Source organism: Phascolarctos cinereus, unplaced genomic scaffold (genome assembly GCF_003287225.1).
Source record: "Phascolarctos cinereus isolate Bilbo 61053 unplaced genomic scaffold, phaCin_HiC Scaffold_1;HRSCAF=81, whole genome shotgun sequence".
NCBI classification, from domain to species: domain Eukaryota; kingdom Metazoa; phylum Chordata; class Mammalia; order Diprotodontia; family Phascolarctidae; genus Phascolarctos; species Phascolarctos cinereus.
Window position 1 is genome coordinate 92,697,093 of NW_027555514.1, and position 17,983 is coordinate 92,715,075.

Below are 17,983 nucleotides of genomic sequence, written 5' to 3' on the forward strand. Positions count from 1 at the left end.
GTGGGAAGGAAAGAAAATAAATGCTTGTCAATTGAATAATAATAATATTAATAGTTAACATTTATATAGCACCTGCTATGTGCCAGGCACTGTGCTAAGCACTTTACAATCATCCACTTCATTTGATCCTCACAACAACCCTAGTGGGTAGGTGCTATTATTATCCCCATTTTACAAATGAGGAAACTGAGACTGAGTTTAAGTGATTTGTCCAGGGTCATGTAACTAGCAAGTGTCTAAGGCAGGATTTGAATTCAGATCTTCCTGACTCCAGTCTTAGCACTCTATCCACTGTGCCACCTAGCTTGTTTGGTTGGCAAAACAAATAAATAAATAAACGGATGGATGGATAGATAGATAGATAAATGAATTTTATATATATATATATGTATATATATATATGTATATGTGTGGATGTGTGTATATAATACATATACGTGTGTGTGTGTGTGTGTGTGTGTGTGTGTGTTATATGGAAGATGGAGGTAGTGCCAGAGGAGATCTAATAGTAGGATAACTTGTTAGCAAGAGAACAGAGTTTCCAGAGGCCAAATGGAAGGAAAAGGCAGATGGGGACAGGAACATGCTAGGGCTCATTGAAGCGGATGGGGGAAAGGGAGCAGGAAATGGTTGCGAGGCAACGGAATTTTTGCCATAGGAATGTTTAGGCTCCAGATTTTGATGAAGAGAAAAGAGTTTGTTAACCACAGGACAGTAGATTGCCACCACCCTTCCCAGGACCAAGGATAACTGAGCCCTAGACCTGAGAGAGGATGTTGGTTTGAATGGGGTAAAGGGAGAGAGGGATTAAGAATCCTCAAAGCTCTGGACTTGGGCCAGGCTAAGTCAACCCAGAGGATGAGTACAGTATTTCATCAAAGCCTCTCTGCCCCAACAATAGCAGTAACAGCTGGGGTTTATATAGCACTTTAAAGCTCGCAAAGTGCTTTACAAATATTATCTCATTAGGTTCTCATAACAACCCTGGGAAGTAAGTGCTATTATTATCTCCAATTTAGCGATAAGGAAACTGAGGCAGAAAGCAGTTAAGTGACTTGTCCTGGGTCACACAGGTAGTATGTGTCTGAGGCTGGAGTCACACGCAAATCTGGTTCTATCCACATTCCACCTAGCTTGATTGATTGAGATATACAGAGATAGATATAGATATAGATATAGATATAGATATAGATATAGATATAGATATAGATATAGATATAGATATAGATATAGATATAGATATAGATATAGATATAGATATAGATATAGATATAGATATAGATATAGATAGATATAGTGTGTGTATACATATATGTATATAGGTGTATATATGTATATGTATGTATGCATATATATATATATATACATATATACCTATACACACACACACGCACACACTATATATATACACACACACATACACACACACACACACACACTCACATGTATATAAAATACATTAAGGTTGACAAAGTACTTTACAAATGTTTCCTTATTTGATCCTAACAACAGTCCTGTGTACAGTAAAAGCGTCCTTATAATCATCCCTATTTGCCCAAGGTGACACAGTTCATTAAGTGGCTTAGCAGCTGACTCTGAGTCCCTTGGTCCTTGTACTACACCATGCTGTCTTCCAAATAATCCCAATTCCCAGACATTTTCCAGCTACCACAATCTAAGCTAAGGAACCCATGAGGCCACACCTTTAGGGTCTTCCCCATGGTGATCTCTTACCAGCTGCCTTAAATTTTGATGCCACAAATCTGGCACCATTTGCAAGCAATTTTCTGCCTATCTGGGCTCCCCTGTCCCCCATAACCCACCCTGAAGGCCTCTCTTACTCTGAACCCTCTCACAAGAAGCCTCCCCTCATCCCCAGCTTTTCCCTTGGTCTTCAGCATCCAGTCCTCACCAGCGATTGCATCCCTGCAAAGTGATGCTGCCTGGAGGGTGAGACTGGCCTCCCAGCTGGCAAGGACACAGGCTGGGGGGCACACATTGGCTCTCATGATCCCACAGCAGGCCAGAGGGACAATTGCAACCAGCCACGCAGCCCACTAATTCCCCACAGGTCTCCAGTTCTCCACATCTCTGGCCACACACTGGGGCACATTCTTGGTATTCTTGACCAGCTGGACACATGACAGCTGAGGATGGATATGGGCACAAGTCAGGAGTAGGATCATAGAACTAGGCCTCCTTAGCAGCCTTCAAACACCACCAATTTCCCTGTTCTCCATATGGGGAGATTCTAGGAAGATAAAGGACAAAGCTCACTCTGGAGAAGGATGGTTGCCCTGGTAGAGGCTAATGAGTAGGATTAGGTCTCCATTGAGGAGAAAGGGGAAGGGGAAAAGCAGGGAAACAGGTAGGTAGACAGAAGCAGAACTCACGACACAGAGTCTGGTTCCTCCAGGGGCTGAGCACACCCTCCCGGGCACAGTGGCGGGCATAGGCAGATAGCACAGGACACAGGCAATCATGACCCAGGGCACAGCCACATACTGCTGACAGGCACCGTAACTGATAAGGCTCTTGTTCCACCAGCCTGTGGCATTGCTGGGGGTGTGAGGGGGAAAGGCATGGGGGGGCTGAGTCAGCTCCTGCACAAGACTCCTTCCCACCATCCCAACCAGCACATCCCCTCATGCTGATGACCATCTCCATAGTGTAGTGCCTCGGTGTTTGGGGTACCTGGAAAGCTGGGCCTTGGAGAATGGCACAGGTGGCTTCTGCATAGGGCCGGCGCTGAGCATAGGTACTGCAGGGGTTAAGTGGGATAAGAGTATCCCCCAAACGGCAGGTAGCCTCCCCACTCAGCTGGAACTTGCCGGCAAAGGCAGTCACACTGGATTCCACATCTCCGGCGGGTGTGAGGAAGTCGTCCTGCTGGTTCCAAGTGAAGGTTCCACACATACCCCTTACCTGGGTCCACCAATAGGAAGAGGTGAGTCAGAGGGAACCCTTCCACCCCTCCTCCCCTTCCCCAGAATCCCGCACACTCAGAACATGGCATTTCGGAATTGGGAGAGAGATCAGAAGCCCTCTCATCTAACTCATAACTGAACCAAAACCCCCTCTACAACCCGCCTCAGAAGTGACCACCTCCATCTAAATACCTCCCTCGAAGGGAAGCCTCCTGAAGCAATCCACGGTACCTCAGGTCAGCTCTGCTTGTTAGGGAAGTTTTCCTTACAACAAGCCAAAATCTGCTTCTTCTTACCTCCCACCCACTCACTATTCCTAGTTCTTTCCCATTGAGCCAATCAGAATAGATTGGATTCTCTTCAGCATAAGAGATCTTTGGAAGAAGTGCTGGATTGGAAATCGAAGGATCTGGATTCAAATTCTGACTCTGCCACTTAATACTGTGCCACTTTGGATAAGTCAGCTCATCTCTCAAGGTCTTCCTCATTTATAAAATCAGAAAGTTAGAAGAGACGACCTTGAATGGCACTTCCATCTCTAAGTCTCTCATCTCTCAACAGCCTAGTTCTTGGGACACCATTGGCCCCATTTTCTCTCTTCCCCCTTCTCTTGCTCCCTGGAACCCTGACCCAATCTTCTATCCTTCAACCCCACTGTGGCACCAGTAGCAGGTTTTGGTTCCTGGCATTGTATCCCCAGTTCTTTCTTTATGTATCAGTCTCCAGGACCTCATTATCCTGGTCACTCACCTCCACACCCATTCCTGTTTGTCAAAGCCCCTTCTAAAATGTGGTATCTCCCCTATGGGAGCCTAGCGTCTCCCCAGGGCCTTGGTCCCCTCACCTAGACATACCCGGTGGGCATAGAAGGGTTCCAAGGTAATGTATGCGGCAGGTTCACGCACACCCCAGAGGAGCCAGACACCAGGCCCACGAAGCAGTAGGAAGGTAGAGGAGGCATGATGGACATGGAGACCACCAGGCCCATCCCAAGGCAATGCCACCTCTTGCCTGCCTACCAGCACTGCCCCTGTGGACAAAGAGAGTATTGTCAGAGGGGGAGGCTCCCTGTGACAAAGAGAATGGGAATGGGAGTGTGTGTGGCACGCTGGGGGACAGGGGAGTAAAGGAGGGAGCATCCTGAGTGTTTGAGTGACCTTGAGACTGGAATAGGAGGAGTTGTGGGGCTAGGTGAGGCAGGAGGTAAAGGAAGTAGTCTGGAGATATGAAGATAGGATGTCAGAGCTAAGGGCACCTGAGTCCCGGAGCTGGACATAGACTTCACCCAGGGTGACTGAGATGGCACGGAGACAGCTCCCGGCCTCACAGACCCCGTGTTCCAATACCATCAGCAGCTGCCCCTTTAAATCATCCTAGGACAAGAGAAAGAATGAAGAGTAGATCCACGGGTCCCTCTGTTTCCTCCTCAGGTCAGAGTCTCTGCCCATGTACCCAACCCAGATTGGCAACCCATCCTTCATGATAAACACTTCACCACAGTTGGGTGGGCAAGGACCACTTCTAGACAATATTTAACAAACCATCACCCTCTCCCAGGAATTTCTTTCCCTTTCAGTTCCCCTCTGATGCCCACCTGTACCAGGTTGTACCGGCAGCCCCCGGTGCCCTGGAAGAAGAAACTTCGCCCATCGAAAGTGACGTAGTGCCCATCTCCACCCACTGCACATTCAGCTGGGCATGGCTTCTGGGAACAATGCCAGTGGCCTTCCAGGCACACACTGAGAGGGGGGAGGAGAAGGTTAGAACAACAATCATATCCCCGGAGAAGGTAGGAGTAGAGCTGGGATGAATCCCTTTCTATACCTCCCTTCCTTCACCTTAACAGATGGAGCACTGGACCTAGAGTCAGAAAGACCCAAGTTCAAAACGTGCCTCAGATATTTCCCAGCTCTCTGACCCTGGACAAGTCCCTTAACCTCTCTCGGCCTCAGTTTTCTCATCTGTAAAATGGGGATAACAATAGCACCTACCTAGGAGGGTTATTGTAAAACTCAAATGATATCATCCATTTAATGTGCTTTACAAACCTTAAAATGTTATCCAAATTTAACTATTATTATGGCTACCCCATTAAAGTTCTTTTTGTTGTAAGTCATTCTGGGCAAACTAAGGGTCTCCATGGGGAGATCAGAGGTCACTCTGAAGGCACCCCAAAGCAGGAATGTGAGGGGGCTGGCATCAAGGGAAGTGTCCAAGGATGGAAAAGTCAATTTGTATGGAACCATAAGAAGCCAGAAGTCCAAAGAGAGAGATTAGATTGGTCAGTGCCCCTCGTCTGTATGCTGGGCAGGGAGGAGAGAGTGCCCAGGGCCTCACCACGGATTGCATAGCTGGTACACTGTGCTGCCCGGGGAATAGCGCTGGCGGTGGTGGTAGCAGGGGCAATGAGCAGCAGGGACACAGAGGTCGTCATCCCTGTAAAGTCCTGGTGGGCATTCACAGCCACTCACACAGCCCTCTCGACACTGCCCCTCCTCATGCTCACCCACTGCCCCACAGCTAGGTGGGCAGGATGACACACAATCTGAGTATAGCTGTCCTCCTGGGCAAAGGCGCTCTGGAAAAGCCGTTTAAGATGTGATGCAAGGTGGCATAAGAGATGGCACTCTCTCCCTCCCCACACCAGGCACAATCTCAGGGCCAGAAACAACAATGCGAAGTATAGAAGCTGAAACATGCCTAGAATGGGCATGCTGATGCCCAGATGGGAACAGAGGAGATGTCCCAGCTGGGTCTGCCTTTTGAACTGATGACCACCCCACCATAAAGATATTCATGGTGTAGGTCATCTGTGATCTAGTAATGACAGTGTCCGTGTGGAACAAGGCCCAGAGCAGGCCTCCCCAAGCTCCCACATGTAGTCCAATGCCCATGTGTATGGCCTAGTGCTATAGGGGATGGGGAAGGGCGGAGGGTTGGTGGTGAAGGAAAAGAGTAGAAACTGTACCACAGAAGCCAGGCTTCCGCCAAGGGATGAAGACATCGTGCTGGGCACAGTCACGGGCATAGTTGGCAAACGTAGCACATACCGCCTCCTGCCTCCCTGCCTGCCCACCACCTGCCGCGCAGTAGGCAAAGAGGCAAGCTTCATGGAACCCACTGGGGGGAACCTACAAGAGGAGGAGCCATAAGCCAGCAGCCTCTGATGCTGTCTCTTGCCCTCTTGGGGCCCTCAGCCATGCCCTTTCGGTCCTCTACTGCCCCCACCCCAGTCCCTGATTCACAGAGTCATGCATTTTCAGGGCTGGAAGAGCCCAAGCTTCCAGCCTAGAGGTAAGATCTTCCCAAGGTCACATAAGGAGAAGCAAAGCCAGCACTAAGAAGTCAGGGCTCTGCCTTCTAGCCCAGGGTTCCTCTCCTGGTTTTGGTTTGATTGTTTTCCATTGAATTGCACAATTAAGTGCCGCATACCACGCAGAAATGAACAGTGCCTGCCCTCGAGGAGATCATTCCATCGACTGCTTCACATTAAAGGGAAATTCTTGCCTCACAATTAGGGGAACCCCCCCTCCCAAGGGAGAGATGCTTCTTGGGTAGAAAAAGGTAGAGGTATAAGGATCCTACCCAACAAGCTGAGTCTGGGGGCAGCTAGCACGGCTCCCAGGGAAGGGATGTGGTGGAGTGTAGGGCAGGGCTGGGGAATAGTGTGTTGGGGTCAAGGAGATTTGGTTCAAGACCCTCACTAACTGTGTGACCCTAGGCAAATCTTAAGCCCTCTGAGCCTCCGTTTCCTCATGAAAAGGGGGCAGGATGATCATGATAATTATAATGATGGTCGTGATGGTTCTCTTATTAACCTCCAAACTCCGCCTGCTGCTCCCGCCCCAAGCCCCGACACCTGCACATGACACTCTCTGAAGCCGCCGTCCAGCAGCTGGTGACAGATGTCCTGAGCTTCAGCCCGCAGCACCCCTGTACCCACGCCTGCCTCTGTGTCTTCGGTGGAGTCCATGCAGCCTTGAGCTGCTTCCATTGCATCCAGGCACCCAGGCTGGGAAAAAAAGTGAGGTTGACAGAACAAGGTGGAGGGAGGGCAGCCACTTTTGAGTGAGGCCTAGGAAAGTCAATCTCTCTCTTGAGCATTCCATTCCACCAACCCAGAACTTCTCTAAATATGAGGAGAAGACAAAATCGGATACAACTAGGGGAGGAGACGCTTTAAGGGAAGCTAGGAGCAGACAATCTGCAGCAAATAGGCCCAGCCAAACTTTGTTAGTCAGCTCCATATAGTGTAGGCCTGACTGGTGCAGAGCTCATTCCTGGAGCACCCTGTTAGATACAATGTCAGGAACCAAAACCTGCTACTGGTGCCACAGTGGGGTTGAGGGATAGAAGATTGGGTCAGGGTTCCAGGGAGCAAGAGAAGGGGGAAAAGAGTTCTGGAGAAAATGGGGCCAATGGTGTCCCAAGAGCTAGGCTGATGGCCCAGGGGAGAGTTGGTGGAGAGGAGAGGGTCTGGGGTCAAGGATAAAACCTCTCACCTCTGAGTCAGGGGACTTCCAGGAATTGCCAAAAGTGGCAGCTAGTACAGCCTGCCCCCCTTCAGGCTCCAGAAAATCATCTGTGGGAGTTTGAGGAGGGAACCCTCAGCCTCCAGCTTTATCTGCATCTCTCCCCTCCAAGTTCTCTTTCCAATCCAATACCCCTCTTCTCCTCTCCTTCCCCCCAACACACACACTCATTCTATCCCTGAACCCCTTACCTTCAGGTCGACCATTGTAGAGCCCACAGAGGCCACTAGTCTGCCCCTGGAGTTCGTGGTCAACAGTGAGTGAGACAGAACCAGCCCTGTCCATCCTCACCACCACACCCAAACCACCTGACAGCACCAGCCAGTCCCCTGGCCACTGCAGGCTCAGCCCTGGACAAAGGGAGATAAAGGGAGAGGGGGGGTTAACTCTATCTCTCTCCTTGTCTCCATTCCTAGCTTTGCAAGGACAAATTTAGGAGGAAGGAGTGACAGGAGAGAAAGCATTTCTTTCTCTTGTATCTGTAGATAATAGAGAACATATCTCTAATTCCTGATACTTTTATCAGTAGCCTAGTTATGGTGAAAAGAGTATTGCCACTAACTAGGAGATATTAGTCAAGTCATTTAAACTCTGCAGACTTCAATTTCTTCATCTGGTAAATGGGGAGGTTAGATATTGAGGTCCTTTCCATTTCTAATATTCTACGACTCTTCACAATACTTCGCCATCTACTGTCCCATTGTCTCTTCACACTATCCCTCTGACATAAGCAGGATAGGCATTATTCTCTCCATTTAACAGCAGAGGGACCTGAGATCCAGAAAGTGTGCTAATTCGTCCAGGATTACACAGTGAGGCAGTAGCAAAAGCCAAGTCCCCTCACACCCTGCCCAATGGTCTTTCAACTATGGTCGGGCAAAGGGTGAGAGGGAGCACCTTAGGCCCAGGCTTCCCCATCCTTTAGTCTTTGGAGCCCCTCAATTCCCCAGGAGATGCCCATCCCTTAGATACGCAGATGAGGGCTCTTCACTAGAGAGTTACATTCTATTCTTCCCTCAGGGACAGCACTCACCACCCTGTAGTAGGGGCCGCCCCTCCAGCACTGGTGCTCCATTCACTGAAACATTGGAGCCCCGGATGAGCACCGTATCCTGTCCCATCAGAACCTGAACAGTCTTGGAATAAGAGAAAAGAATGGAAAATAATTCATTCAACATTTAATAAAAATAATAGCATTTATATAGGGCTTACTATGTACCAGGCACTGTGTTAAGAACTTTACAAATATTATCTCATCTGTTCCTCACAATAACCCTGGGAGGTAGGTACTATTATTATTCCCATTTTACAGATGAGGAAATCGAAGCAGACAGAAGTTAAATGACTTGCCCAAGGTCACACAAATAATAAGAGTCTGAGGCTAGATTTGAACTCAGGTCTTCCTGACTCTAGGCCTGGCACTCTATCCACTGTGCTACCTAGCTGCTCCCAAGGAAGATGAGACCAGGAAAGAAAAGTCATTGGCTTTAATAATTAAGAGGTGAGGGGACAATATCAGTAGAGTGATGACGGTGGTTGACAGGCATCTCTTCCAACTGTGTCCTGTCCCACTCCTAGTTTTGCCTCTTTCTAGCCTTGACCCCACTCCCAAGTCCTCACCGGCTGGCAGTCATCAGGCCAAGGGCAGTGCCTGCCAGGAATGAGGTAAACAGCCCAGGTGGCATCAATATCACCCGCAAGTAGGTAGGTGCATCGGCCCAGGAAGTGGTAGTGACGCCTGTCAAAGGTCCGGTAGTGGAAGCCTGACCAAGTCATACAGGTGGCTGAGAGGCCCTGGCGCTGGCTCCGAAGATGGCCCACTGCCCCAGGCAAGGGCTGTAAGACGGCTGGGGACAGATGATTGCCTGGAGAAAATCATCTACCTTGAGCAGAGAACTGGGAGGGCCCAGAGCAAGGGCCTGGGCTAGGACAGCAGAGTGCCTACGCCTGGGTTACCTCATGGGGCAAGAAGATAGAAAATGTGATGGTGCATTCTATAGGGAAGAGAGCAGAGGTGGAGGGACAATGGTAGCGTTGGCACCCTTGAGATTGGGGACTGGACATTTGTTCTGGGGAAAACTTCAGAGTTCATAAGCTTGCCTATACCAGAGTACACGTATTGGGAGGATACTCACCTGTCAGAGGCCAGGAAGAACAACTAAAGCAAAGTTCCAAACTGTCATTCCACCAGCTGCGCCCCCAGGGCTGGGCACAGCACTCCTCCAAGCTGCCCGCTGAGGCATTCAATAAATCTGGCCCTACTTGGCACTGCCAGGTGGCAAAACAGTGATCCTTGGTGCCAGTACCTTCAAAGGAAATTGTGGTCAAAAGGGAGGGTATGGCGAAGGAACAATTGGGCAGGGGGTGGGGCTTGGATGGCAGTGTTTGGCACGGATAAGGCCAGCCACCTTTGGGGAATGAGTATTTTCATCCACCTATTCTTCCTATAACCACTCTGATACAACCTAACACCCCAATTCTAGTTTTGACTCTGTCTCTCCTGATATATCTTTCTGATGCGGGCTCCCTTTTATTCTCTGTATCTTCTAGCAGATGCAGAGCAGCCTTACCTAGAGTGCATTGAGGACCTCTCCAGCCTGGGCAACAGGCCCTCACAGTCCGGTTCCAGGCTACTGGTCGGATATCAGGCGGCCTGGAACATATAGAGTCAGCAGGGTTTATTTTCCTCAGGCCCGTGGGGAATGAGGGCCCATAATGTCATAGAAATGAGACTAGAAATTAAACTGCTTCTTGGGAGTGGGCCCCCCTCAACCCATCCAGAAAACTTTCTTCTCCTTCTAATGTCTCCCATACATCATTCCCTAGTCATATCCATTCTATACCCACATCTTTCATCCTCAGATACCCTCTACCACCTAATTGTACATACATAGAAAGGAGAAGGAAAGCTTGAGGTTGATAAAGGACGTTATTCAAGATAGATACTCCCTTTGTCTCTGTCTCTCTGTCTGTCTCTCTGTCTGCCTCTGCCCCCTCTGTCTTTCTGTCTCCCATCTCTCTGTCACTCTCCCTCCTTCTCTCCTTCCTGTCTCTCTGTCTGTCTCTCTCTCTGCCACCTCCTATCTCCATCTCTATCTCTGTCTTTCTGTCTCTGTTTTTGTCCATCCTTATCTGTTTCCCTCTCTACCCCTGTCTCTCTCTGTCTCTGTCTCTCTCTCTCCTCCTCTTTCTCTCCCCTCTCTCTCTCACACTGTCTCTCTCCCTCCTTCTCTGTCTTTCTCTCCCTCCCATCTCTCTCTGCTTCTCTCTCCACCACCCCATTTCTCTGTCTTTGTCTGTTTCTCTTCCTCCTTTTCTGTCTCTTTCTCCATTCCTCTCTGTCTGTATTTCTATCTGTGTGTGTGTGTCTGTGTGTGTCTCTCTTCTCCCTCTATGTCTTTCTCTCTCCTTCTCTGTCTTTCTCTCCCCTTCTCTGTCTCTTTCTCTATCCTCCACCTCCCCGTCTCTCTCTCTGTCTCTGTCTCTCTCTCTTCCACCACTCCATCTCTCTGTCTCTGTCTGTTTCTCTTCCTCCTTCTCTGTCTCTGTCTCCACTCCTGTCTCTATGTTTCTCTGTCTCTGTGTTTGTGTCTCTCTCCCCTCCCCCGTCTTTCTCTCCCCCAGTCTCTCTCTGTCTCTGTCTCTCTCCTCCACTCCCCTGTCTCTCTCTCTGTCTCTGTCTCTCTCTCCCCATTCTCTGTCTCTCTCCCCCATCTCTCTATCTCTCTCCCTCCTTTTCTGTCTCTACCCCCATCTCTCTCTCCTTATCTCTCTCTCTCTCTCTCTCTCTCTCTCTCTCTCTCTCTCTCTCTCTCTCTCTCTCTCTCTCTTTCTCTCTCTCCCACCTCATCTCTGTCTCTATCTCTCTCTCTCTCTCTCCCCCAACCCCTGGTCCCTGTCTCTGTCTCTCTGTCTCTCTCTCTCCCTTCCCTGTCTCTCTCTCATCCTCTTCTCATTCATGTCCCTAGACCCCATTTATTCTGCTCTACCTCAGCCATACCACCCCATGCTCACTCTTTCACATCTTTTCTCCTCCCCTGAGCTCTCTTGCCAGGACCCATACCTGTCTTCCCCCTAGTCCCCATTGTCTATGCCAAATTTTCCCCCTTCCTCTTCTCACTTGTAGATCGGGCAGACAGTATGGGTTAGGGAGGTTGTGGGCCTGCTCCTGGCCAGGTCCAGCTGCCAGCCCCGGTGAATATAATAGTAGAGATTGCTGCAGGGCACCAGCTCTTCCTGCCGAGGGGTCACCACCTCCTCCACCTGGACAGTCTCTGTCCGTTGGCACCATCGCCTGCCCCAGAGATAGGAGAAGAGCAGCTGGTACACAGGACCACCAAATGAATTTTCCCAAGGATTTCCACCCACGAGCCCCCTCTGCCACCTTAGACGGGAGATCAAATTGGGGGAAGGAAGTGCAGAAGGTATGACAAAGGCCAGGGACAAAAGAAAGGAACCTGGTTGTCTGAGGGGTCGTGAAACCAGAGCAAGGAGATGTCAAGGAACTGAGACAGCCAGCAGAAATTTCCTCTGGAGTTGGTAGGCACTCGATATTTCCTGTTCTAACTTTGCAAACCATAGCCCCAGCCTACATGGGGGAAGGAGGGCAGGGTGAAAAGGGATATGGAAGAGAGGGGCTGACTTTAAGCCTTCAGTACTACAGCCCAGGTCCTGGGAGGTCCTGGGATCAAGAGTCTTACCCATCAGCCCAGGCCCAAGTTGCCCAGAAGCAGAGCAGGGCTGGGAGCAGCATGGTACCTGCTCTTCCTGAGACCACCTGCAGAAGACAGAGAGGGGTTATGGAGGGAAAGAGTAGCTGAGACCCTGAGAACTGCTGGATGACTGAGCAGATTCACCAACAGACCCTCACCCTCTATTCTTGGGACCACTACCCCACCACCTATGCTGATATCCCAGTATGTCTGTCTATCTGTCTGCCTTTGCAGGCAGCCTTTCTCACCCTGTCCTGTCCTCCACATCACTTACCAGTATTCCTTCCCAGGTTGGTCAGAAACCATTAGAACCTTTGGGTCTAAAGAGGCTTTTATCTTCATCTGAACCACGCCTCCTGTGCAACATCTGAGCGGTCCCAGATTGGACCTGACCCTTTAATACCACCAGAGGCCAGCAACTGACAGTTCATCCTGGAAACTGTCTCTCCCATCTGTTTTTCTACCTCCCAGTGTGTGCCTCTGTGTATGTGTGTGTGTGTGTGTGTGTGAGAGAGAGAGAGAGAGAGAGAGAGAGAATTTGCAAAATATGTATTATAACCACATAAATACATAGACATCCCAACAGTATGAAGTCCATATTATTGTCTTTTTCTAATAAAAACAAAAACACTCATCCTGCTAATGCTCTGGTTGTTTTTAACGTTGCTGGGTTAGGCTGTTTTAATAAAGAGATTTCTTTGAAATTTGTTATCTTTTATTTTTTTTAATAGTATGTATTCAGGCCATCTTCCCCACTCTACGTAGTTCTCCCCACTTCTTCAGTAAATCCTTCTTTCCAGACTCCAAAAAAAGAGAATTCCTGTCTGTGTGCTAGCATGTAGGTATGAGGGAGATAGAGAAAATGAATGGGAGACTGAATGTGCTCCTGCATATCTGACTGTGTGCACGTGCACATGTGTGTATATGTGTTTACATGTGTGTTTCTTTCTCCAGGTGTCTCCGAGCTGGCCTGGGCCTCCCTGCTATGAGGTTCTCTCTCAGAGAGCTGGGACATTTCTGAGGAGTTTACTATAGGCACTAGGTCAAGAAGAGCAGGGGCACTGGGGAAGGGGGCTCGAGGGAATGAGGGGCTCTATTGAGAAGAGCCTCCTGGTCCAGAGAAGCATCCTGGGTCCAGCTGAGATGAGCCGGATGGGATGATCCAAAGATCCGGGTTGGGAAGGAGCAGTAACTAGGAGGTCAATCCTGGCTGCATCCTGGTTACCAGCCACCCACTAATGGATGACAAAGGCCAGAAGGTGGCCTCGGACTTAAAAGTCAACCTCTGGCCTCTCCCCTCCCCTCCTCCAGAGCCTGAGGCAGCAGCCCAAGAATTCTCCACAATCTTCCTGCCCAGTAACAAGGAGGCCTGAATGAAGCAGAGCCAGGCCAGTGGCCAGGCTGGTTCTGGGGCTTGAGGATAGCAGGAATGGGGGCAGGGGGAAGGGAATGAAACCAGCATCCCATCCCTAGGGACCAATCCAAGGGCTGATCCTTCGTCTTCTGAGGGCCCACTGCCAGACTGTATGCACCCCACAATGACACCCTAAGGACAATTTAGGAGTAGGCCACAGGAGTACACACTGCTAATTAGGTATAGGCACACTGTCTTCGTATGTATGTGTGTGTGTCTTTCTTTATGCATTCGTCTCTCTCTGTCTCACTGTCTCTCTCTGTTTCTCTCTTTCTCTCACAGATACACACATGCACATGCTCCCAGCACCTTTTTCCCCTCCCTTCTCTAGTCAAAGGGGTAGCTGGATATTGTAGCTTACAGTAAAGAAAACAACAAAAGATTTGGAGCCAGGACCTAGGTTTCCATCTCAGTCCTGCTACTTCTAGTAAGTACCTGTGTGTGATTTTGGGAGTCACCGAAACTCTCTACATCTCTACATTCTTCCTTTAGTTTATAAGACTGATGGGGGAAGGGGTTGACTTTCTTTATTGTCTTGAACTCTAAAATCCCTTCTGGCAAGAGATCACAATCTTGGGCTCAACATACACACATACACACACACACACACACTAACCTGAGCAGTTGCCGTCTCTGCCTCTTTTTCTGTCTCCCATACACACATACGTTCCACTGTTTTGATCTGTCTCTCTTTCTCTGTCCTCTGTCTCTATGTCTGTCTGTCTGTCTGATACACACACACACACACACACACACACACACACACACACACACACTCCCAGTAACACACTACCCCAATCTCTCCCTCATACACATTCACCCGGTCACAGTAGGGTATGATAGGCAGGCAGAGCAGTGACTCAAGAAGGCAACAATTAGGAGAGGAGATAGTTCCATTAGTTATCTTTAAAAAAAAAAAAGACCTAAGGCTCCAATTCAACTATTCAACTCAATTCAATAAACATTTCTTTAACACCTATTTTGAGCAAGGCACTGTGCTGTTTATAATTTATTAGCAGGGATAAGAAATGAATATGAATAAGTAAATAAGTATGATGAACAACAAAATGAGATAAACACAAAGGAAAGCTCCAGAGGAAGTACTCTGAGGCATCTAGATGGTGAAGCAGATAGAGCCACAGGCGTAGATCAGGAAGGCCTGAGTTCAAATCCAGCCTTAGTCACTTACTAGCTGTGTAACCTTCAGCAAATCATAACCTCTGTTTGCCTCATTTTCCTCAACTGTAAAATGATGATAATGATAGCACTCATTTCTCAGGGGTGTTGTGAGGATCAAATGAGATAAGATTTTTAAAGTGCTTAGCACAGGACCTGGCACACAGTAGGTGCTTAATAAATGCCTATTCCCCTCCCTGCTTTCTTCTAAGAAATTTGAGGCAGCTGAGCTGGGCTTTGAAGGAAGGGATTTCAATCAGTGGGGATTGGGAGGAAACACTTCAGGTCAATTTGGGCCTGTCTGGGCCCAAGCAAATTGGAGAGTCAGCTTTGGCTGGGAAACTGAGGGCATAAAGCAGAATAGTGTGAAATACGACTAGAAACAAATGGAGCATAGGGTCTTAGATTTAAAGCTGGAAAAGACCTGAAGGTCATTTAGTTCAATTCCTTTATTTTAAATGGGAGGAAACAGAGGTATGGAAGGACTTGATCATGATCACACAGGCAGTAAATAACAGAACTGAGATTCAAACGCTCCTGGCCTTTGACCCTCTGTGTTTCCATTGTACTATTCTGCCTTAGGTCAGGGCCACATTGTGTTGGGTCTTGAATTACAGGTTAAGGAATCTGTCCTCATTTTCAAATGAGATAACATTTGTAAAGTACTTATCACAGTGCCTGGCACACAGTAGACACTTAATAAGCATTCCCTTCCCCTTTCAGAGACAGTGACTGGAGTTTTTTTGAGGGCCTGATCAGATATAACCATTAGGAATGTTATTTCAGTTGCTGTGCAGAAAGATGGATCAGAGAAGAGAGAGAGGGAATCAGCTCAGGAACTATTATAAAAGTCCATGTAAAAGGTGAAGAGGGCCTGATGTTGACCAAGTGAGTGAAAAGTAAGAGACAGATAGGAAGGGACTGTGAAGAGGTATTTCAGTGGCAGAGACAAAGTGCTTTCCTTACGATGTTCCTATGGGGGCCACCAGGTGGATGGTAGGAGTATGGTGGGGCAGACCTATGATAAATGAACCAGACTTTGAATCAAAAAACCTGGATACAAGTCAAAGCTCTACCACTTGCTTACTAACTGTATGACCCCCTGGGCAAGTCATTTCACCTTAGAATCCTCATTTGTATGATGGAAAGGGTTAGAATAGATGGCCTCTAAAGAGGATTCTTGGGGTTCTAACTTGGCTAATTTTTTTTTTAACCAGATCATCCTACATACAGCTGCCAAAGTGATTTTCCTAAAGGACAGGTCTGACCAAGTGACCTTCCTACACAATAACCTTTGGTGGCTGCCTATTAAATACAAACTCCTTTGGCACTGAAAGCCCTTCAAACCAAGCTTGTTTCCTATCTTTCCAGGCTTCTTCCTTACCTCCACACCCACACCCTATACTCTATGCTCTAGCCATACTGGACTACTTGCTGTTGCACATTCTCAAGGCTCCCTCTCCCATCTCTCTCTACTTTAGCACTGGCTGTCCTCCAAGCCTAGAATGCTCTCCCTCTTCCTGGTTTTCTTTCAGGCTTCAGCTCCAAGTTCCATATTCTACATGAAGGATGATGATCTACTTTCTGCTCCCTCCCCCCACCATTGCTAGTATACTACCTAGTATTCATTTTGTATATAGTCTGTATATGTTTGCATGTTGTCTGCCCCCCCTTAGAATGTAAGCTCCTTGAGGGCAAGGACTGTTTAACTTTTACTTTGTCTCCTCAGCTTAGTATAATACCTAGCCCATAATAGGTGATCAATAAATTCATGTTGATTAACTGATTCATTAGTGTCTCAGTGTGGAAATTCCCTTCACTGTCGATGATCAGAAACTTATCTACAAATTTTAGTCATGGAGAATTACCTGGAAGCACGGAGTACTTGGGGCAGCTAGGTGGTACAGTGGATAGCACATCGGGCCTGGAGTCAAGAAGACTAACTTCCTGAGTTCAAATCCAGCCTCAGATACATACTAGCTGTGTGGTCTTGGGCAAGTGCTTTAACCCTGTTTACCTCAGTTTCCTCATCTGTAAAATGAGCTGGAAAGGAAAATGGCCAGTTCCAGTTGCCAACAAAATCCCAAATGGGATCCAGAAGAGTAGGACAGGACTAAACACCAACACCGGGAACTTAAATGACTTGCCCACAGTCACACAGCTAGAATGTGTAAAAGGCAGGGCTTGCATCCAAATCCTTGTGATACCAAGGCTGACCCTTTATTCCAAAGGCCATGATGCCCCTCTGTGATTATTGTTCTCATTTTAGAGATGAGCAAAGTGAGATAGAGAGGCTAAATGTCTTGTAGCTAATAAATTAGGGCTCAAAGCCAGGTCTTTTGACTTTTGATCCACTGCATCTAATCCTGCTTCTTCTGATTATACATATATGTAAAATCCACCCACTAAAAGGCCCGCCTCATCAAGTTACTTAAAATAGAGGACTACTCCTCCCTCTTCCACACCCTTCCCTTACTGTGCTCATTCCTCCCCTCTCTGGGGAGGATGTAACTTCTTCAGGATTGCCCTCCATGTTCATTTGACCCTGATTTCACCTGTATAAACATGGGGGGGGCAAGGTATGAGTGCAATGAGTGTGACTGTCCCCACCATAAACACCTGCCCTGCTGGTTCTACTCACTTCTGAATTGTCATATGTTTTCCTATCACTGACCTTTGGCTCAGAAAACTGGCCAGGGGCAGGCCGTTGGGGTGAAATCTTGCTCCCAGAACCCTAACCATCCCTAGGGAGAGAAAACCGAGAGAAGTGTCCTCTAGGGACCGGGAAAGTGGGGCTCCAGGAGAGGAGGGAGACCCAGCTGTGGGAGTGGGACGGGGGAGGGGGAAAGGGGACCGTTGGAAGGTTAGAGGAATGCATTTCAGGCATTTGCCACGAAGCAGGAGAGGGACAGACTTAAATGCACCAACCTGCAACAAGGTAGATCCCAACCCAGCCCTGAGGCTGGACAAGAGGCAGGAAGGCTGCATGAACGTCCATGCAATCGATTCAGACTGAGGGGAATTCTAGTCCCACAGAGGCGGTGAGCTTTAGCTTTTTCCCTGGGGTTTGCCATACAATCCCTCACCTCCCTGCTGTAAAGTTAGCCCAGGCCCCCACACCCCAATTCCCTGATCAGACTCCTTTCCTGCCTGAGGGCCCCGCCCCAGTCCCTCCCCTAAGTGCCCTCCCAGCCCCACCCCCCGTACACTCTCACTCTCTCT

The 17,983-nt window shown here is 48.5% G+C and overlaps 1 protein-coding gene across 1 annotated transcript in view; it reads right to left on the reverse strand.

Moving 5' to 3' along the window:
- The window catches only part of SSPO (SCO-spondin), a 95,715-nt gene extending 77,852 nt beyond the window's left edge, over positions 1–17,863 (reverse strand). Inside the window, 18 exon segments of the mRNA XM_078152987.1 lie at positions 1,913–2,147; positions 2,394–2,559; positions 2,695–2,925; positions 3,782–3,957; positions 4,183–4,300; positions 4,522–4,666; positions 5,265–5,505; positions 5,896–6,058; positions 6,787–6,939; positions 7,430–7,509; positions 7,651–7,809; positions 8,493–8,595; positions 9,080–9,324; positions 9,595–9,765; positions 10,030–10,112; positions 11,580–11,753; positions 12,160–12,236; positions 17,238–17,863. Of these exon segments, the coding sequence (XP_078009113.1) occupies positions 1,913–2,147; positions 2,394–2,559; positions 2,695–2,925; positions 3,782–3,957; positions 4,183–4,300; positions 4,522–4,666; positions 5,265–5,505; positions 5,896–6,058; positions 6,787–6,939; positions 7,430–7,509; positions 7,651–7,809; positions 8,493–8,595; positions 9,080–9,324; positions 9,595–9,765; positions 10,030–10,112; positions 11,580–11,753; positions 12,160–12,236; positions 17,238–17,300 (2,783 nt within the window). The 5' untranslated portion in view covers positions 17,301–17,863.
- Positions 17,864–17,983: the final 120 nt, after the last annotated feature.